Below are 20,249 nucleotides of genomic sequence, written 5' to 3' on the forward strand. Positions count from 1 at the left end.
TTTCTGAGTCACCTATAATCTGGAACCGGAAGGAACCACATTTTTGTTAACTCTAAAGGGACTGTTTTAAAATAAACAGCAACTGTTTTACTGGAAATGTAGTCGTTAGAAATGGCATGTGTAGCCGTAAGTTAAAGAATAACGCGAGGAGAAGCGGCTTTTGGTAATATCCAAACGAAAATTTACTTCTCAATGTGGGGTTAAGATTGCGTGACGAGACAAAAGGTAACTCTGTCGTGCGTAACCTTTATCGAGAACCCTGCATTAAGCCGAGTAGAAATCTTTCTAACTCGAAAGGAAACAACTATTTCTATTAAAGACATTAAAGGCAAACGTCAAAGTTTACCATTTTTAACCAAGCCAAAGTATATGAGTCGCAAAGCACCCAGCCGTCGCGACTGACAAATACAGCATTTCCTCCGCGAAAATAAAGAAAAAATGCTTGAACTGAAAGACGTTTGAATTCTTCCATGATATGTTCGAACAACAATGCCCAGGATAAACCTTCTACTCATACTAAGTTCATGCAAAAAAGTCGATATCTCGAAGAGATCTTTGATTAAAGATTAGTTTCAAGCTATTTTCTAGACCGATGTTGGCAATCATTGTGAAGAACGAAAAACAAAGCTTTAATTACCTTTTTTTATAAAAATATCAAGAAATTTAGGTACCAACTTTTTGTTTTGGCATTTCAGTAAGCAACTTTCCAGTATTTTATTGGCAATTGGGACAGGCCGACTTGCACTTGGTAAGTCGCGATTCTCGGTGGGGACTGGAGAGGAGAATGTGCTGAGTCATTTTCACCCCCGCCAAATGTAAACAAAATCTGAAACAAACAGAGCCGGTGAGGCGTGAGGGGTTCATTTTATGCAGCGTGCAACTAATTGAATTTGCTCCAGAAAACGTTGTTGGTTACAGTACATCGGCGATATGACCCGTGTTCTTGTAACAGGCGCCTCCGGTTTTCTTGCAATGCATGTTGTAAAGCAATTGCTAGACTCCGGAGAATACATCGTTCGAGGGACAGTCAGAAGTCTGGCGAACGAGCAGAAAGTTAAACCTTTGAAAATGCTGTCTCCGGAAAATGCAAAATACCCGCTGGAATTAGCCGAGGCTGACCTTACTAAGAAAGAATCCTGGGTCGAGTGAGTAAAATCACTATTTTGTTGTTCGGTCTTACGAAAGTACATGTATATATTCGTAATTTATCGTGTAGGTGTCGTCAATGATATAATAGGTCCTGGTATATTCGTTCATATCAGTCACGCGAGGGAACTTTCATCATTTCCTATGCGCTACAGCCAGTGAAGGTTATCAGCAGTTCGACTTTACAGGTGTACAAACACAGTATTTCTGCGGGCATGTAATCTCGCTTTGCAGAAAGATATCTTTGACTTCATATCGCGTGTAATTGTTGTCAGCTTAATTAGACCGAGGCGTTAATTTATGTTATTTCATTGTGAACACCGAAGATTAGCGGACATTAAGGTTTTCCTTTGGTTTCCTGAACATTTGAAATGAATCCATGGATCTGCAGTCGATCAAAACAACTTTTTTTCTTTGATTTGCGAATAAGCTGCCCAAGAATACTGTTTTGCGTTAGAAACGTGGTTATGTAATCAGTTTATTAATATTCAAAATTCAGTGCGATATTCCATAAGTCAACAAACCAAAAACAGCAACACTGTATTATCAACAAAAATAAGAAAAAAAGCTTATAGCAACCCGCATTAACCAAAGGTGAAGTCACCAAACGGGGCTGGCGAACTCCTTGGCCTTGGTGACTGCACTGCCCAGAGCATATTGAGCATCTATGAGCGACCCGTTGTTAAAGTGAGCAGTCACGCTAGACGTCACAGGACTAAGGCACTGTTTACACGGACATGATTTCATTTGTAACCGCACGAAAGCAATGCGGTTACGCCCGTTTACACGGCACCGATCGAGACCACTACTGTAACCGGGTCGTTTTGAAAACGTGTCAGTGGAGCGTTTCAAAACGATACGGTTTCGTTGTCGTGTAAACGGTCAAAAACGGCGAAACCGCATAGATTTGAAAACGGCCATGTATTTTGGCACGAACTGGCTGGCTTGCGAAGGGTGAACATGGTGAAACAAGCATAGAGAGCAGCGCCGCTTATACAATCACATTCGAAAACAGTCGGAAAATCGTTAAATAGGCTCCGGTAAACACTCGAAACCGTGTCGTTTTCGATGCGGTTTCGAGGTCATAAAACCATGTCGATTGATAACCGTGTCCGTGTAAACGTAGCCTAATAGGGGTTTCGAATGGTGTTTGCGAGCATTTGCGAGCACGCGAGCAGAGCGTTTTTCTTTGCGAGCGCGAGCATTGTCAAAAGTTAGTCTTGCGAGCAACGAGCACTTTTTAAAAAGCTACCTCCGAAAAAAACCGAGCGTGCGAGCACTTGCAAAAATATGCGAGCACGAGCAAACGAGCACCCACTTAAATTTTGCGAGCATTCCGAGCACAGAAGCGTAATTTTGCGAACACTGCAAAATTTTGATGGACCATTTATGACCCCTCGAATATTTCCAAGACACCTGCGAATCCGGGACGGCGGAGAGGGAGAGGCTACGGGAGGGCTAAACCCTCTCCACCCCCCTCCCCCCCCCCCCCCCCCCCCCACACACACACACACATTTGTTTACAGTAACAAGAAAAAATACAATGAATTACTGAAGAAACGAAAAATTTCTGGACGCCGTATTACTGATTTAGTTTGTAAACGACAAAAGTAACAGCAGTTACTATTACCAAAATAGCCTTCAACGTAGCTACATAAAGAACAAGTAAATGAGGACAATTGTATTAAACGTTTTCAGTTACAATCGAATAATCTTAGACAGAATCATGTCCTTTACTTTAAATTGTTTTTCCAAGGGCGAGCGGACCTCTCATGAAAAAGGCCTCGGTTTCCTTAATGGGTCAGTTTCGATGTTACCTTTACAACAACACTTTAAGCGCTGAACGTTTAAATTTTTCGGTATCTAAGAGAATATGAAATCCAAATTTTCCCTGGGGAAGCATAGCGTTGGGTCACCCTTATGCGTTCACGTCCCCCAAATCAAATTCTTGCTGTGCAGTCTCTGCTGTGAATTGATATAACAACTCCACACTCTTCTTTAAAGCCACAGCAGTACATTATCATATCTACTGCAGACAAAAATGACAGTTATCGATCAAAATCTGCAATTCTGTCTGAACTCACTTGTCAAACTTAAGACTTCGCACAGTCTGTCTTTTGCTTTCAATCTGACAATTTCGTGGAACAAACGCAAAGGCGAGCGAGCGCGATATACCAGCGGCGATGGGCCGATAATCGATACCGAATATATTCGATACACTGATATTTTGACAGGACTGTCCTTTGTATGGACAAATAAAATCACGTGACATATCGATGACGTCTTGACACTATGACGTCATAGTATTGATATCGATATCAAAGAAAAAAAAGCCAATATTTATACCTAATCGTACCCTTTTGGTACGCTTCGGCGGCATATGAGGCGAGTTTGGTCGAGCCATGGCTCGTAGTTTACATCGCGCAACTGGCAAGCGCGCATCAATTAAGTTTTGGCGGGAGCTTTTTTACTACTTTTACGACCAGTAAACACCAGCTAGACATTAAAATACGAGGTTCTGTTCAATTGGTAAAACCTCTTTTCTTTTCATCGCACGGTAACATCACTTTACGTAAAAGTGGCCATGATATCGTGGCATATCAGGTCAGTGACTTGATATCGTAGGATATCAGGACAGTAGATCGCGCTTCTGATTGGCTACTTTCGAATTTGGGTACGGTAACGTATTGATATCGTATCTTTAAAAAAATGGTATCGGCTCATCCTTACCGGCGAGTACCGCGGGTGCCCGCGCTACTCGCCGCTTCAGATCGCTCTCCGTCCCACGGAATTTAAAGCTAGGCACACACTAGGGGACTAGTCGCAGGGAATAGTCACAGGGACTTATCCCTTAGTATGTACACACTAGAGAATTGACCGATTTGTGGGACTATTGGTCCCTGCGACTAGTCCCAGAAATCAAACCAGCTTAATTCGTAGGACTAGTCGCAGAGACCAAAAAGGGGGGTGTGGTCCCTGCGACTAGAATTTCGATGCAAAATACGAGTACACACTGGGGACAAGTCCCTGCAACTAGTCCCCTAGTGTGTGCCGACCTTTAAGTCAAACGTGAGAATGCTCCCACTGGTGTAAAACCTTCGATTTGTCTGTGTTTGTATTTTTGTCTTTAGCGCTGTCAAAGACTGTACCTATGTGATTCATGTGGCCTCACCCTTTCCGGCCACAAATCCAAGAGATGAGATGGAAGTTATAGGACCTGCGGTGGAAGGAACTAAAAATGTACTTGAAGCATGTGCCAAGACCAAGGGTGGCGTTAAAAGGGTTGTACTGACAAGTTCTTGTGCTTCAATTTATAGTAAGGGAATAAATGACAAAATCAAGAGTTTTTTTAACATTTAAATCAGTTACGTTGGAAACAATCAAAGTGATACTCGAGCACAACCTGCAACAACTCACAGAGGTACGGGGGTATAACCCACAAGGTATGAAGGGTATGCGTGGTATATGCGGTTCCGCTGGTGGGGGGAGGTTTTACCCCCCGGGGGGGGTACTCCTTATAATGGCCTATACGGGGAGGCTCCGCCCGAAAGGGGTACCTTTTTTACGCTTCAGGTATTTAAAAGGGTAGGGATTTCACAAGTTTAAGTATATCAAAGGGTATGGAAATCTGTCATTTGGCTATTTAAAAGGGCCTTTAATTAAAATATTTCAAACAGACGCAATTTATGGCTGTATTATTTTAATTTATTAAGCGCTACATAAAAATGACAAGAAAACGTCCTATTTTAAGTCCAGCCATGTCTCTTAGGTACATTAAAGGGGTACCTTTTTTCAGTTAAAGGTATACGAAAGGGGTACAATTTCTGTCAAAAATGGTATATAAAAGGGTAAGGGGTTAGAACTTGGGGCGGAGCCTCCCCGTATAAAACTTTTTTGAGTACCCCCCCGGGGGGGGGGGTTTACAGTCTCAAAACGAAGGTGACGAAAGTGTAATCTAACGAAAACACATAAATCTCCCGTGATTCCGACTTTTCCTACATCGTAATCCTGTAATCTCGTATCCAGATGTCTGCTCACTTCGTAGGAAAAGTTGAGAAGATCAAAGTTACGTAATCCTGATGAGAAGGAACCCCACGGATACCCAAGGAGTACAAAACGCAATTCCAGACTAAATTTAACGGTTGATCTCAAACTTTTGTACAGTCAAATATCGTGGTTTCATCTAAAAGCTGTGCCTGTTACTCTGATTTTAACATTTTGCATAATATGTAGGTGGTAGACTTGCAGAAGAAAAAGTCTTTACCGAAGAAGACTGGTCAAACCTGGACAAATGCGTCCCTTATGAGAAGAGCAAACATCTCGCTGAAAAGGCGGCTTGGGAACTAGTGAACAACTTACCAGGTTACAAAACTCTTATACATTATACTTGTTTGATAGTATAAAGTATTTTATTAAGTCAGTTTTGGGAATTATCGTCTCCAACCCGAACCACCCTTCTGTAATTCCAAAATTGCGCAACACGCGAACCTTAGTGTCCACAACATAGACACTTTTATCGCTACTATGGTGGACAAGACCGGACAAGGCTCGTAATTTTCACGAGAGACTTTCTCTTGAGGCCTAGAATTCCCAGAGATAAAGCAACATGGCCAACGAACATATTGACATTCCTGAAGTTTAAAGTCCCTCGCGTTCAGCCTTGTCCCTAGGCGTTCTCGGCTAAAGGAAGTCTGGGCTCCATCGTGAGTGATGACCTCACCGAAGAGCACGCGCCAGCTCCCGCCCCAGGCTTTACACGGTCACCAAAACAAAGAAGAAGGCCTAGGGACTAGACTACCTTTCGTACTCTCGTGCAGCGGCTTTCGTTATCTTTTGCTAGCACGCTTAGATTCATGGTAAGGTAACATTACAAATTTTCGGCTGGTCCTGGATTCCAGATTACGAGATTACGCCCTACCTCTACCATCCACCCCTAGGGATTAACGTTTATTTAAATACATACATGTCATGTCATGTCAACAGATGATGAGAAGTTTGAACTGTGTACCATTAATCCTGGTCTTATCCTTGGACCTGTGTTGCACGGATCGACTTGCACAAGTATGGAGGTAATAAACGTATTTGTAAAGTAGCTTAGGGTACTTCAGGCTTGATGAATTTTTTTAGCCTCTCGGCTGTGGATTTGAAAATAAAACTTCGCTCGGAATCTACTCTTCGATTTTTGCCAAACTACACCATAATGATCACGTATCACAATAGCTTAATTTGTTTTACTAGGATCTTAGAAACAGAGGTTACCATAGCAAAGCCTAATTTTCTCGAAATCTAGTCAGACTAGTCTACTCTTCAATCTAGTCTTCTCTTCTTCTTGATAAGGTATCACATAATGACGTAATCTTGTTGAATAACAATAATAAAAGAGATGATGATGATGATGATGATGATAACATATTCAAGATCTCAATTTCAGTTTCACAGACGTTTTCTTCAACGCGAAATGCCAATGGTGCCAAAGATGTCCATGCCAATGTGTGACGTCAGAGATGTTGCAGGAGCACACATAACAGCAATGACGTCACCTAAAACTCCTGGTAAGAGCATTTGCCTAGCAACAAACAATCCATTCTCGTTTTCAGTAAGCGTAACACGAAGTATCAGGCAGGTTTCTGTTCTACGCGAGAAATTCAGTAATACTGAAATAAATATTTAGTATTCAGGATACTCTCTATGAAACTTAATATTAACGAAGAATTACTTCTATGGGTCTAAATAACAAAACCATAGTCGTTATAATTAAAAGTTCGTGCAACGTCCTGTTTGTTCGTCTCCTAGGTAACAGATACATTTCAATTACTGGCTGCATGTGGGCAGACGAAATGGCAAAAATTCTTGACGAAGAATTTAGACCTCTTGGTAAGTTACACGGGGATGATGGAGTAACTTGGGAAAATGCAGGTTCTAACTCGTGGGTTTTCACTGTATCTACACCGTTTCTCACCAGTGATAAAAATTTAACCTACAAGGAGGGTAGCAAAGGGGGTGTTGTCATCCCGTTTCACGCACAAGTTTTAACCAAATTCACGTGTCACGTATGCTTGAAACAGCAGAATTCACGGATCACGTGTCTTTTCTAGCTATTTTCACGCGTCACGGTATAATTTTTGCCCTTTTCACGTGTCACGCATTAACTCTTTGCCACTCTCTACAAGGAACTAAGCTTTCTTCTGTACTTCATTCTGAAGGTTATAACGTTCCCACCAAGATCTTTCCTTCGTGTGGGTTGAAAATCCTCTCATGGTTTGATTCAACAATAAAGTTGATGGTACCCAGCCTTGACAAGGAACTAAAGATTGACAACTCCAAGGTAACCACACTTATAAATGCAATACTAGTAAACACAGGGAGCCCACACAGATGAGGCGTCGTTTAAAATTATAAATGAATGGGAACACCAAAACGTTCCTATAAGCTTGAACTGTAGCGAGGATGGGCGTAAAGCTACTGCAATCTTTGTGCTTTGTCGTCCTTACGACTCAAAACGGCGAATCATGAATTTTAGCGACTTACCGGGTTTTTCGATGCTGCCTACTCATGTACATAATAAAAGGAGAACAGTAGGCATCATCGCAAAACCTGGTTAATCGCAGAAATTCGCCTTTTTGAGCCACAAGGACGACAAAGCACAAAGATTCAGGTAACGTTACCAGTAGGGGGGATAAGTGGCAGTTTTGGCAAATCTTCGTCATGTGTGTTGAAGCACTCGAAGAATTTCCGAATTATTTCGTCCAATCAAAAACTAGCGTGAGTGCTCACGAGTACTCCGAAAACCGTCGCGCGTATAAATACGTCATGTTGCTTAGCAACTTCTGGGACGAAAACCGCGGGCACAGTCACTTCTCGGAGAAGTGATGTCCCCATCAACGGGCACCTGGTCCCCCGACTGTTACATCTATTTTGAACTTAAATGTGAATATTACGCAAAGTCCTTTCACAAAGGCAGTTTCTTCCCGGCCTAGCCGAGTAAATTGTTTTCCTAAGCTTTGCACGGTTAGTTTTCTAGTCTAACATAACCAAGTGTCCAGATCTCTCACGTCTAACGCGGCCGCTTGGGTATGGGGATCTAGTGCATGATTAGGTAACTGAACTCTTATTACGGATTTTTTTTCTTTTTGTTGAAAGATAAAAGCAGAATTGGGATTCCAGCCAACAGAATTAAAGATCACCATAATTGATATGGCCTATAATCTGATTGACGCTGGTTTTATAAAGAAGACGGATAAATATGAGGAAATGAAAAAACAGAAGAATGCTTCTGAATCTTAGAAGCAGTAACTCGACACGCAGACTTCGAGTCACACGCATTTTAATTTGATTTGATTTTGATTCTGTTACGTAGAAACTATGAAAAGACACCTCTGAAAAATAGCTCAAAACAGTAGATTAATGCTAGGAAGCTTTAGAGAAGCACAGGTGGTCAGTATATATTAGACACTGAATTTTACCGGATTGTGCAAATTGTGCACTCTTATTTAGCTTGCCTAAATAAAGCTATTTATTCATTCAAATCATGCACTTTTCTGAGATTAACTCTATTTGCATGCGACTGTTTTCTGTTTTTGCTTAGAAAGAGGCCGTTTCTTATGCATGGACGGAGCTGAACGATAAGAATAGACCAGGTTGGAAAAGCCTGATCTAGTTAGCCACGCCATTTGGAGGCGGGGACAGCCACGACCAAATGATATGGGAGTAATGGTTATTTTCTATAAGATATACATATGACGTCTGCGTATAATGGCTGTGACTCGCTAAGAGGCCTATCGGCTTATGCCGGAGTCCGTTTTCCTTGTCTTTAAAGCTTTCCTGCTTATATAGGATTTTAAGGCTTTCATTTTATTTTTAAAATATATTTAAGAAATTTTTAGTTGCACGAGAATTGGTCTGACAATATATTAAGGTCAAGTCGAGGAGGCGCGGTGGCCTAGCTAATGGTTAGTGCGCTGGACTCCGTATCGAACGGTCCGGGTCCTAGCCCTAGCTGGGGCACTGCGTTGTGTTTTTAGGCAAGACACTTTACTCTCATAGTGGCCCTCTCCACCCAGGTGTATGAATGGGTGCTGGCGAATTTACTGCTGGGGGGTAACCCTGCGAGGCTGCGATGGACTAGTATCCTATCCAGGGGGGAGTAGAAATAATCCTAGTCGCTTTATGCTTCGAAAACGGGGCTGGTCAGTGCAGAGGTTTTTTGGTAGCCTGCGAACAGGCTCCCTAGCAGGGTTTACCGTCTCGACCGCCAGATCAGAACTCCCTACCCAGACAGCGTTTTATTCGACCTATACCCCACTAGGGAGCTTGTTCCCAGCGCAGGCTAGCAGAGTCTTCTGTGGCTACCTCTAACCGTTGACCCGGGGAATAGGGCTAACCAGGCTCCTGGGCTTACTTCAGTGTTATCAAAGTTTTGCTGAGCCAATTCTCATCCAAGGTGACCACGATCCTCTAAGGCAAAAAATGCAAACAAAATCCGCAAAACAAACAGTGCGCGCGGGGCGTGACATATTCATTTCGTTCAGCTCCAAAGTACGTGCAAGTGTGCAAGTAATTGAATTTGTTCCAGAAAACGTTGTTTGTTACAGTACACCACACCGGCGATATGACCCGTGTTCTTGTAACAGGCGCCTCCGGTTTTCTTGCAATGCATGTTGTAAAGCAATTGCTAGACTCCGGAGAATACATCGTTCGAGGAACAGTCAGAAGTCTGGCGAACGAACAGAAAGTTAAACCTTTGAAACTGTTGTCTCCAGAAGATGCAAAATACCCGCTGGAATTAGCCGAAGCTGACCTGACGAAGAAAGAATCCTGGGTCGAGTAAGTAAAATCAGTAAAATCACTATTTGTAGTTCGGTCGTATGTAAGTATATTTGTAATTTATCGTGTCGGTTTCATTTATTTCAAAACAGTTTCCGATCGTGATCAGTCACGCGAGGCAATTTTTATTATTTCCTATGTGCTTCAGCTGCTTCAGCGAGCAAACGTTTTTAGCAGTTTGACTTCACTAGTGTACAAACAGCGTATTACTTTCGGCGGAATATATCGCTTTTCAGAAAGGTGTCTTTGAAATTAAAATCTCTGAATGCGTGGTGTTGTGCACGCAGTTAGAATTCTGAACGAGGTGTTTAGCATTCAGTATCAATCCTGACAGAAAGCAAGCTGATGTCAGAAGACGGAAAAGGATTAACTTGGTTTTTCTGAACATTTGGATCGGATACCTGGATCTGCAGTCGATCGAAATCACTTTTCATTTTAATTTGCCAACAAAATGCCCCATAATCAGAATAATACTGTTTTGTTAGATACGAGATTATGTAATCAGTTCATTAATATTCAATATGATTTCAACGACTTCAAGCGGTGCGGTACACTCTTTTTTTTTTTATAAGAATACAGTTTTTCCGACCCAGGCTGAGTATTCTTATTTTTCTGCCGATTTTAGGCTGAAAATATTCTTATGAACATTCTTAGAAAATACCGTTTGACATGTCCGTTTTAGCAAGTATTGGTTAATCAATTACAAGTGTTTGGTGTCCAGATCTGTATCGTGTTACATTGTGCAAGTGTTGCATCGCTCCTTGCAGCCAGCAAGATCAAGATGTCGCGTCAGATAACACTTGGCGGTTTGGCTTTTTAAAAACAAAGCATTCCTCACAGGGCTACAATGATGCAATGAAGGAAATGAAAACACCTGATTTTGTTTCAACTAAAAACATAATTAATTATATTGTATTTACAAATTTTCAACTCAAAATTATATTCTTTTCAAAAACATCAGCCTCGGGTTTATTCTTAAGATATTCTTAAAAATTCACAAATTTCAGCCTCGATATTCTTATAAACAAGATTCTTATAGAAAAAAAAGAGTGTATTCGATAGATAACAACAAACTATATGTGTACGAAAACAAGAGAAAAAATTATAGCATCCCAAAATCTGGAGACGAACCTGCCAAAGGACATGGAAAAGGGCTGTCAACAATGTCACTGGGGTATTTGGGGTCTTTTCTATTGAGAGTGACCCGCTGTCACGCAACACTTCACAGCGCTTACAAGTGGCCGAAAATAATAAACCACAGCAGTAGAAAAATTACAGTTATCAAAACCGACCGTTTTTGAAGTCAATCGTGTAAAACATTAAAGATTTGTCTCTGTTTGTATTTTTGTCATTGATAGCGCTGTCAAAGACTGCACCTATGTGATTCATGTTGCGTCACCCTTCCCGGCCACAAATCCAAGCGATGAAATGGAGGTTATAGGACCCGCGGTGGAAGGAACTAAAAATGTACTTGAAGCATGTGCCAAGACGAAGGGTGGCGTTAAACGGGTTGTGCTGACAAGTTCCTGTGCTTCAATTTAAGGAATAAATAGAATGTAGTGGCGGCCTGGCAGATTTTGCTAAAAAAAAGATCGCACGGTTCAGCAGATTTCCGTACCCCTATTCAATACTGCCTATCTTTCAGTTTTTAGAGGGGGTGAATCGCTCGTGGGTTACCAGTATCATCAATCAATCCTTTTTAAAAACGCCCAGTGGCGCATAGGGCATCAACAAGTCGCCTCCATTCCTGTCGGTCCTTTGCAAGCCGCGAAGCTTGCCCCCAGGTAAGATTTAGAGCCCGAAGTTCTGCTTCTGCAGTTCTTCTCCAGGTGGATTTTGGACGGCCTCTTTTTCTTTTACCTTCTGGTGTCCATCTGAGAGCAACTTTAGAAATGCTGGTAGATTCTCTACGGAGCTCATGACCAACCCAACTCCATCGTTTCCGTGTGGGTTACCAGTATGTTGGAATCAAGAGTTCACAGGGGTAGGGGTGACACAGGGGGTTTGGAGGGAATGGGGCTTAACCGGGAGGGGGAAGGGAGAAAAGGTTTTACAGTCTCAAAACGTAGACGAAGAAAGTGTAAACAAATGAAAAAATCATCATAAAACGCCCAGGATTACTAATTAGTTTTAAACCCTCATCCTGTTGAAATGTGACCCCAACCTCGTTCCCAGGGTCTCTCTCTCCCCGTCTCCCAGAGCGACCTTGGGAACGAGGTTGATGTGACCCCAGGAATCCAATACCCAAGGTCATCAAAACGAAATTCCCGACCATATTTTATGTGTTGTGTTCTTGGGAAAAACACTTTACTCTCACAGTGCCTCTCTCCACCCAGGTGTATAAATGGGTACCGGTGACTTTAATGCTGAGTGGTAACCCCGCGATGGCCTATCATCCCATCCAGGGGAGGGGGAAATAGAACTTCTCCTAGTCACTTCATGCTACTAAACTGGAAAATGCTTGTATGGAGGCTTTACCTTAAAATTGTGTAGTGGTTGTTTGTAGTGGTTTTGTAGTGGTAAATTGTCGTGGTTTCATTGAAATCCTGTACAACATCTGTTATTCTGATTTTAACATTTTGCATAATATGTAGGTGGTCGACTTGGAGAAGACAAAGTCTTTACCGAGGAAGACTGGTCCGACCTGGACAAGTGCGTGCCTTATGAAAAGAGCAAACATCTCGCTGAGAAGGCGGCCTGGGAACTAGTCAACAACTTACCAGGTTATAAAATTCACTGATACGATACTCGTTTCATAGTGAAGTATTTTGTAGGGGAACCTTTGTTTACAATATTTGCAATATTAGCATAAGCGCTTCACTTTCTGATCGAGGACAAAAATATCAATTCTAAATATTGAAAGTAAATGGTACGATTAACTTTTGCAATAAATTTGAAGTCTATGTATTAAATACTTTTTTCTGTAACACTGGTTTGAAAACTTAATATTTTACAAAGAATGTAGGAGGTCATTAGCGCTTTTGCCACCCAGAAATTTTGCAGTTTTTTAACGTTTATATCTCCTTGAATATTACACACAAAGAGCTGAAAATCTCGCCGATAATTATGTTTCACATGCAGCTTTATAAATATCTGGAGTCACTTTGTGGTGTCACTTTGTATATAGCATGATGCACAAAATTGCAGATTTTCGGGTGGCCCAGATAGCCCCCCGACTGTGGAACGATCTGCCCATGGCAATTAGATCTATTGACAATATAAATGTTTTTAAATCTTAGTTGAAGACCTTCCTTTTTAAACAAGCTTATGATTTATCTTAGCATTTTGTTAAGCAATGATATGTATTTTTATTTTATTTTTTCATTTTTAAGCAAGTGCTATATAAATATTATTGTATTGTATTGTATTGTATTGTATTGTATTGTATTGTATTGTATTGTATTGTATTGTATTGTATTGTATTGTATTGTATTGTATTGTATTGTATAACCGTCCACCCCTACTAACCTTACTTAAATGCACGCTTTCGTTGTTAATATATAGATGATGAGAAGTTTGAACTGTGTACCATTAATCCTGGTCTTATCCTTGGACCTGTGTTGCACGGATCTACTTGCACAAATATGGAGGTAAACATATTAGTAGGGTAGCCTAGAGAACATCACGGACTGTGAGCAGTCAATAACCTCGTTCCCAGGGCTTTTCAAATCACCAATGGAAAAGCCCTGGGAACGAGGTTGAGCAGTCTACTTTTCTGAAGGGACGCGAAAGCAAGCGCGATATTCGGGCGGCGAGTAGCATCGGCTCCCACGCTACTCGCCGCTTAGTCTGAAATGTCAGCCGTCACTCTCGTGCCAACCCCCCAAAGGAGGGGCGCGGGCAAGAGGGACGTCTGATAGTCTGAAATGTCAGCCGTCCTCCCGTCCCAGCCCCCCAAAGGAAGGGCGCTAGTTCACACTACTCGCCGCTCGAATTTACCAAGTTTTGCCAAATACTCGCTATAAAACCTAATGTGTGCAGAGAAATTACTTCTATGGATCTAAATGACAAAACCAACTAAACCAAAGCCAAAATACAGCTAAATGTCTCCCGGGAGTTATAAAGCAAAGTAATGATCAAACGAAAGTAACTTTGAAAACTGTTCAGCCTAACAGTATTTTAAAAAAACCTATATCTCAATCCGTTTCAATCTTCTTCACTTTTGGCCACCCGTACCTTCGTTTGTATTTGCTGTGTTATGTTCTTTCTCTGTTTTTTTTTTTTAAAGCGTTTGTCTTTTTATTTTACCGGAGTTTTGGAGGCCCTTTCCTATGCCTAAATTTGGCTCTCGCAGTCTACCCTTAAGGGAAGTCGAACAGAGAGCTATGTATTACGAGGAAGAGAAGGAGAGTCTATCAAAGTTTATACAAAAGCTTAAGAGATTTCTTCAAAATTCGCTAAGGCAGTTTATTTATCTCATCTGAACTCATCTGCTTGCAAGCATAAGTGAACGTACAAGTCGAAAAGGAAATCATTGTAATGTAAGCTCACGGGGGTACAAGTTTTAAATATCCAACATACAAAAAGCAAATAAATTTCTAACAAAAAAAAAAAAGACAAGGACTTAACACAGATCGGTTCTGGCCCTAATTTTGTTGAATCTTAATATTCAAGATCTCAATCTCAGTTTCACAGACGTTTTCTTTTTTGGGGGAGCGGGGATGGCGCAGTGGTGAGAGCGCTCGCCTCCCACCAATATGGCCCGGGTTCGATTCCCGGACCCGGCGTCATATGTGGGTTGAGTTTGTTGTTGGTTCTCGTCCTCGCTCCGAGGGTTTTCTCCGGGTTCTCCGGTTTCCTCCCTCCGCAAAAATCAACACTACTAAATTCCAATTCGATCTTTATCAGTCCTACGTCTTACACATGAGCCTCTGGCTCGGACACTGAGGGTAACCTCGTCCCGCGTATGGACTTTAAAATTGTATTTACATTTACATTTTTTTTTTCTACAACGTGAAATGTCAATGGTACCAAAGATGTCCATGCCAGTGTGTGACGTCAGAGATGTTGCAGGAGCACACATAACGGCAATGACGTCACCTAAAGCTCCTGGTAAGAACAGTTGCCTAGTAACAAACAATTCCTTCTGGTTTCAGTAAGCGTTACACGAAGTATCAGGCAGGTTCCTGTTCTGCGCTATAATTGTAGTTATATTGGATTAAATATTTAGTATTCAAGACAAAAGGGATAGTGGTACGGTTGAATTTAGTCTATTTTACTACGTTTTGCCAAATACTCGCTCAAAAACGTAATGTTAACGAAGAAATTTCTTCTATGAATCTAAATAACAAAACCATAGCTTCATAACAAACAAGTATGTTTCCCGGTCGTTATAATTGAAAGTTCGTACAAACAAATGATTTTAACTTTAAAAACTATTTAGCATAAATAAACAATAACCTCAATTGGGAGCGAAAATATGCACTGAGATTTGTCCGCGGACATTATCAGCTCCGAGAAGCGTACAGTTTTCCGAGAGCAAAGCTCGAGGAATACTGTGAATTTCGAGGAACGGAAAATGTTAAAGGACAAATATCAGTAAAAAAATTTTGCAGCCAGATGGAGGCTATTACGTTTATTATCCTTCAAATATTTTTGCACAAGGTCGCTCAGTTTGGGAGATCTTTATCAAAAGATTTTAACGGTCGAAGTAATTTTTCTCGGCGTTTAAAATATCATTAGACTGTTCAAAATGTTCAGTTCTATCCAATTTAACAATTTACTCGGGATGAAAACTAAAGACGCGAACGTTAAACGCAAAGTTCGAAAACTGGAAAATATCACTTGTTAGTATATACCACACAAGTGAACATTGCCTTTCGCGCGCGCTGATTGGTTAACTCGGAGGTGATTAGCAAAGTACTATTCATCTCCGTTTTGGTCCGCTAGTTATTCAACTTGCGTGGTATATACTGAAACAATTATTCACCTCAGTGTCGGTGAATGTGGTGGATATTTACCTCGCCGCGAAGCGGCGAGGTAAATATCCACCACTATTCACTTCCACTTCGGTGAATAATTGTTAATTATAACCCACCGATTAATTTTTGCGCGCGCTCATTGGACAAAACACATCACGTGGTACAAAATCGAACGATGGGTATCAGACAATATTTCCCGTTCGATTTGATATCCGACGCCCGATTTTATAAAGCAGTGGAAAACAAACAAAAAAGTCACCTTTTTAGGTCTAACTTTTTAATCAGATCACAGTGTTGAAAAAGTACCTAAACCACTCAACTTGCATTTATTGCAATCGCAGTTTCGCCGTGATTATTACTGTGGGTTTTTCCTATTTAGCGGCGATAAACCACGTTGTAGAAATTAATAGGAGGGTAATAAAATAAATTAACCCCCTTTCTGGCTTGCTGATATATTGGAGAATAATGCCCTATTGCTGAAAGATTGTCCTTAAAATTCACAGTTGCCCTCAAAGCTTCACCTCTCGGCCAACTGTTTATTTTTCGGACAATCTTTCAGCCTCGGGCACTATCGCCGTGATTATTACTGTGGGTTTTTCCTATTTAGCGGCGATAAACCACGTTGTAGAAATTAATAGGAGGGTAATAAAATAAATTAACCCCCTTTCTGGCTTGCTGATATATTGGAGAATAATGCCCTATTGCTGAAAGATTGTCCTTAAAATTCACAGTTGCCCTCAAAGCTTCACCTCTCGGCCAACTGTTTATTTTTCGGACAATCTTTCAGCCTCGGGCACTATCCTCCAATATACCAGCCGCCTGAAGGAGTTTATTTACTAAATTTTCCCAGTTTTGGTTGCATCACATGACGTGTTTAGACCAATCGCGCGCGAAAAATATTCGATGGATTATAACAGTTTTTAACCCATATCGCAGTCTAGCTGTTTTAAATCTTTTTTCTTTTGTAATAGCTGTGTTATTGAACTGTTTCTTCACTATCGTAAGTGGTAATTTTTATAGTCACTCATTTTAGTCCCCACCGATTTTCTTATGTCTAAAACTCGTGTACAATTCCTTTAAAATAGCTTTTGTGTAACTTCTTGTTTGTTCGTCTTCTAGGTAACAGATACATTTCAATTACTGGCTGTATGTGGGTAGACGAACTGGCAAAAATTCTTGATGAAGAATTTAGACCTCTTGGTAAGTTACACACAAACAGAGATGAAAAAGAGCGGTATGAACGTCTAGCATTGATTTTTTGAAGGGTTTTAATGCTAAAATTCAGCACAAAAAAAACTGTGCGCGCGTTCCGAGAGCTGTCTATCCGTAGTAGGTAAATAGACGGCACCTGTGAAGCCAATAAGATAACGCGTTTTGCCAATAGTCAGCCGCTAAGTTATGCTAATTGTCGATAGAATTTGCCAATATATCAATAGTATTTGCAGGAGCTGGCTACTGCACAAAATGAGTGAACTAAAGGCTAATGCACGTAATAACTTGTGTGATTGTACTTTTCTCGAGGCCTGTAAAGATCAGAGTATATCTGGAACTAAGGTATCTTAGTTCCAGATGAGAAGAATTTCCAAACCGCGTACAACCTAAGGGACTCTGAGAACAAACTCAATGTTCCACTACCGCGCACTTACCATTACAAAAATAGCTTTACTTATAGCGGCGCAATCTTAAGGAACAGTCTTCCTTCCAACGTAAGAAAAACAGAGTCCCGTGGGCAATTAATAGGTTTACTAAAACAAGTTAGGCACGGCATTCGTGGAAAGCAGCTTTTTCTTTATAATAGCTTATCATCTCAGAATTAAAATAAAATAAAGATTTCCTTTACCTTGGCTTTGAAACGTGGTTATAAAATACAACAACAACAACAACAACAACAACCATTTATTTTTCCAGAAAACAAAAAACATAGAGGACAGTACAGCATAATTCGATGTGCTTTTTGCATATTGTGCAATAAAGCGACTGAATCCCGGCACGCTCGTTCGTAATTTATAGAGGCTCCACCAAGATGCTGAATTGTACAGTTTTCAAGTCATGGTAACAGGTCGTGATATAATTGTAATAATGTTTCAGTAGACGATGTCACGCAATCGAATCCTGTTCCAATTTACAAAGTGAGGCCTTCTAGTCCTGTTTCTGTTACATGCAAGTCACGTCGTGTTATCCTTTCTATAATCATCTTGACTCTTTCGATTTATCTTTAATAGGCAGGACTGACTTAGCAAACGGCTTATATGACTATCTGCACTTCTCACTTGTGACAAACTTTTTACCTACAAGAAACAAAGCTTCCTTCTGTATATTTTGCTAAAGGTTACAACGTTCCAACCTGGGTCTGTCCTTCGTGGGTCTTGAAGATCGTCTCATGGTTTGATGCCACCGTGAAGCTGTTGGTGCCTAGCCTTGACCACGAATTAAAGATTGACAACTCCAAGGTAACCACTCTTACAATAGACCCCTTCATTGCATGATGGGTAATCAGGGCAAGCACTCGATCGGCTCCAAATTCTCTCGTGGCTTCACAGCTCGACTCCGCCGTTCGCCGTATTGAACCAAAGCACTTAGTCGCGAATCTCGCTAGCTACGCAGGCTACCCTAGTACTTGGTTAGCAGCCAAACTCTTACATCTACATCTACATTTATTAAGTTGATAAAATCTTTTTAAGACATCACATCAACTATAAATAAAAGCTAAAATAAATACAAAATATGTACATGTACATATGCATAAATTAGATAAAAGTGATATGTCAGACATGCATACATCAACGACCTGCCAAACGGTATAACCTCTACAGTTAAGCTGTTTGCCGATGACACCCCTTTACTACTGCTTTTCTTTTTCTTTGTTGAAGATAAAAGCAGATTTTGGATTCCAGCCGACCGATTCAAAGACCACTATAATAGATATGGCCTACAATCTGATTGATGCTGGGTTTATCAAGAAGACGGATAAATATGAGGAAATGAAAAAACAAAAGGGTGCTTCTGAATCTGGAGAGAAGCAGTAACTTGATTTGTTTTAATTCTGTTACGTAGAAACTTGTCTTAGAATAAAAAAAGGCATTAAACGATATCTCACTAATGCTAGGAAGCGGATTGTCAATGCAAGAAACTGAGTTCTAACGGATTGTACAAATTGCGCACTCTTTGAACTCTTAATGGCACTACCCCACCAGCTCTGCTTATCGATTTACCTTGCTTAAATTAAATAATTTGCAGTCTGTGTGTTACTCAGAAAGAGGCCATGTTTCTTATGCATGCAGCCGAACAACAAGAATACATCGGGCTGGATTCGCCTGATTTAGTTATTTTGCTAAATGACATGGTAGTTTATGGATATGTATGCTTTTTGCATATAAAAGGCTGCATAGAGGTTATCAGCTTATGGCGAGAGTTCTATCTTTTCGTGTTGTTCTGGCTCTCCATTCCTTTAATCCGTTTTGAGTTTTTCCTTTTTCCTTGTCTTTAAAGCTTTGCTGCATATATAGGATTTAAAGGCTTTCATTTTATTTTTAAAACGTCTTTTAGAAATTTTAATTGTAAGAGAATTGGTATCTGACATAAATAAACATAGCGATCCGGGTTCGAGCCCTGGTCGGGGCACTGCGTCGTGTTCTTGGGCAAGACTCCTTCCTCTCATAGTGGCTCTCCTCACCCAGGTTTATAAAATGGGTACCAGCGAATTTTATGCTGGGGGTAACCGTACGATGGACTAGCATCCTATTCAGGGGAGGGGGTGGAAATAATCCAAGTCGCTTCATGCTATAGAGACCGGGATAAGCTCCGGCCTGATGGGCTTCTAGGCCCGAACGCAGACTTAACCTCACCTGGGGCCGAGTTGCCCGACCTTCGGCTACGATTTTTATGTCATTTCGTCAAATAAAATAAATTTAATGAAAGGAAATTATTACTGAAAGAAAAAGCCTTAAAACTCGACAGAAATTTCTGGATACAGTGTTCGTACAGAGTCGAGAAATCTAATAGAAAAAGTATGAAATAATTAAGGATGGTAAATAAAATACTTGTATCTGGAAAAAGCAAGGACTGAGTGTCCGATTTCACACCTAGTCTGAAAATGCAAAAAGTGTTTGAAAGTATGGAAAGCCCTGCCCTGTAGAAAGTAGTTCTAGTTAATTGTTATTTTTTTCGAGAGATATATTGGCTCTTTCAAGGTCGTAAAGTTACATTATTTACCTCACAGCCGCTCGTTAAAGTACTCCTTTTTTCACTTATTATTTTAGGTGTTTGTACTGAGAACAGAAATAGATCTTACTACCAATTAGAAATAGCAACTATAAAATGTACCTCTTAAAAATATACAAAGTTAAATTATTCGCAAGA

At 40.8% G+C, this 20,249-nt stretch overlaps 2 protein-coding genes across 3 annotated transcripts; both read left to right on the plus strand.

Annotated features, from left to right (window-relative positions):
* The first annotated feature begins 826 nt into the window (after positions 1-826).
* LOC144663671 (uncharacterized) lies at positions 827-8,672 on the plus strand. 2 transcript variants are annotated; one of them, XM_078524685.1, is made up of 8 exons: positions 827-1,145; positions 4,278-4,462; positions 5,380-5,508; positions 6,130-6,215; positions 6,578-6,698; positions 6,940-7,020; positions 7,350-7,471; positions 8,287-8,672. In XM_078524685.1, the coding sequence occupies exons 1-8, from the start codon at positions 931-933 to the stop codon at positions 8,428-8,430; spliced, it is 1,083 nt and encodes a 360-aa protein (XP_078380811.1). In that variant the 5' UTR covers positions 827-930; the 3' UTR covers positions 8,431-8,672. The 2 variants fall into 2 exon arrangements, with proteins under 2 accessions (XP_078380811.1, XP_078380812.1); XM_078524686.1 differs by lacking the exon at positions 6,940-7,020.
* Positions 8,673-9,588: 916 nt separating this feature from the next.
* On the plus strand, positions 9,589-18,916 carry LOC144663673 (uncharacterized). Its single transcript, XM_078524689.1, has 9 exons — positions 9,589-9,969; positions 11,328-11,507; positions 12,559-12,692; positions 13,474-13,559; positions 14,597-14,607; positions 14,912-15,021; positions 17,010-17,090; positions 18,219-18,340; positions 18,761-18,916. Exons 1-9 carry the CDS (start codon positions 9,755-9,757, stop codon positions 18,914-18,916), a joined length of 1,095 nt encoding a protein of 364 aa, XP_078380815.1. The 5' UTR covers positions 9,589-9,754.
* Positions 18,917-20,249: the final 1,333 nt, after the last annotated feature.

Source organism: Oculina patagonica, chromosome 8 (genome assembly GCF_052425735.1).
Source record: "Oculina patagonica isolate OP01 chromosome 8, crgOcupat, whole genome shotgun sequence".
Classification (NCBI taxonomy): domain Eukaryota; kingdom Metazoa; phylum Cnidaria; class Anthozoa; order Scleractinia; family Oculinidae; genus Oculina; species Oculina patagonica.

Coding starts and splice junctions, on each gene's coding strand:
- LOC144663673 (XM_078524689.1), top strand. CDS start 9,755: ATGACCCGTGTTCTTGTAACAGGCGCCTCCGGTTTTCTTGCAATGCAT. Junction 11,508..12,558: donor ACAAGTTCCTGTGCTTCAAT/TTAAGGAATAAA, acceptor TTTTGCATAATA/TGTAGGTGGTCGACTTGGAG. Junction 12,693..13,473: donor ACTAGTCAACAACTTACCAG/GTTATAAAATTC, acceptor GTTAATATATAG/ATGATGAGAAGTTTGAACTG.
- LOC144663671 (XM_078524685.1), top strand. CDS start 931: ATGACCCGTGTTCTTGTAACAGGCGCCTCCGGTTTTCTTGCAATGCAT. Junction 1,146..4,277: donor AAGAAAGAATCCTGGGTCGA/GTGAGTAAAATC, acceptor TTTTGTCTTTAG/CGCTGTCAAAGACTGTACCT. Junction 7,021..7,349: donor CGAAGAATTTAGACCTCTTG/GTAAGTTACACG, acceptor TTCATTCTGAAG/GTTATAACGTTCCCACCAAG.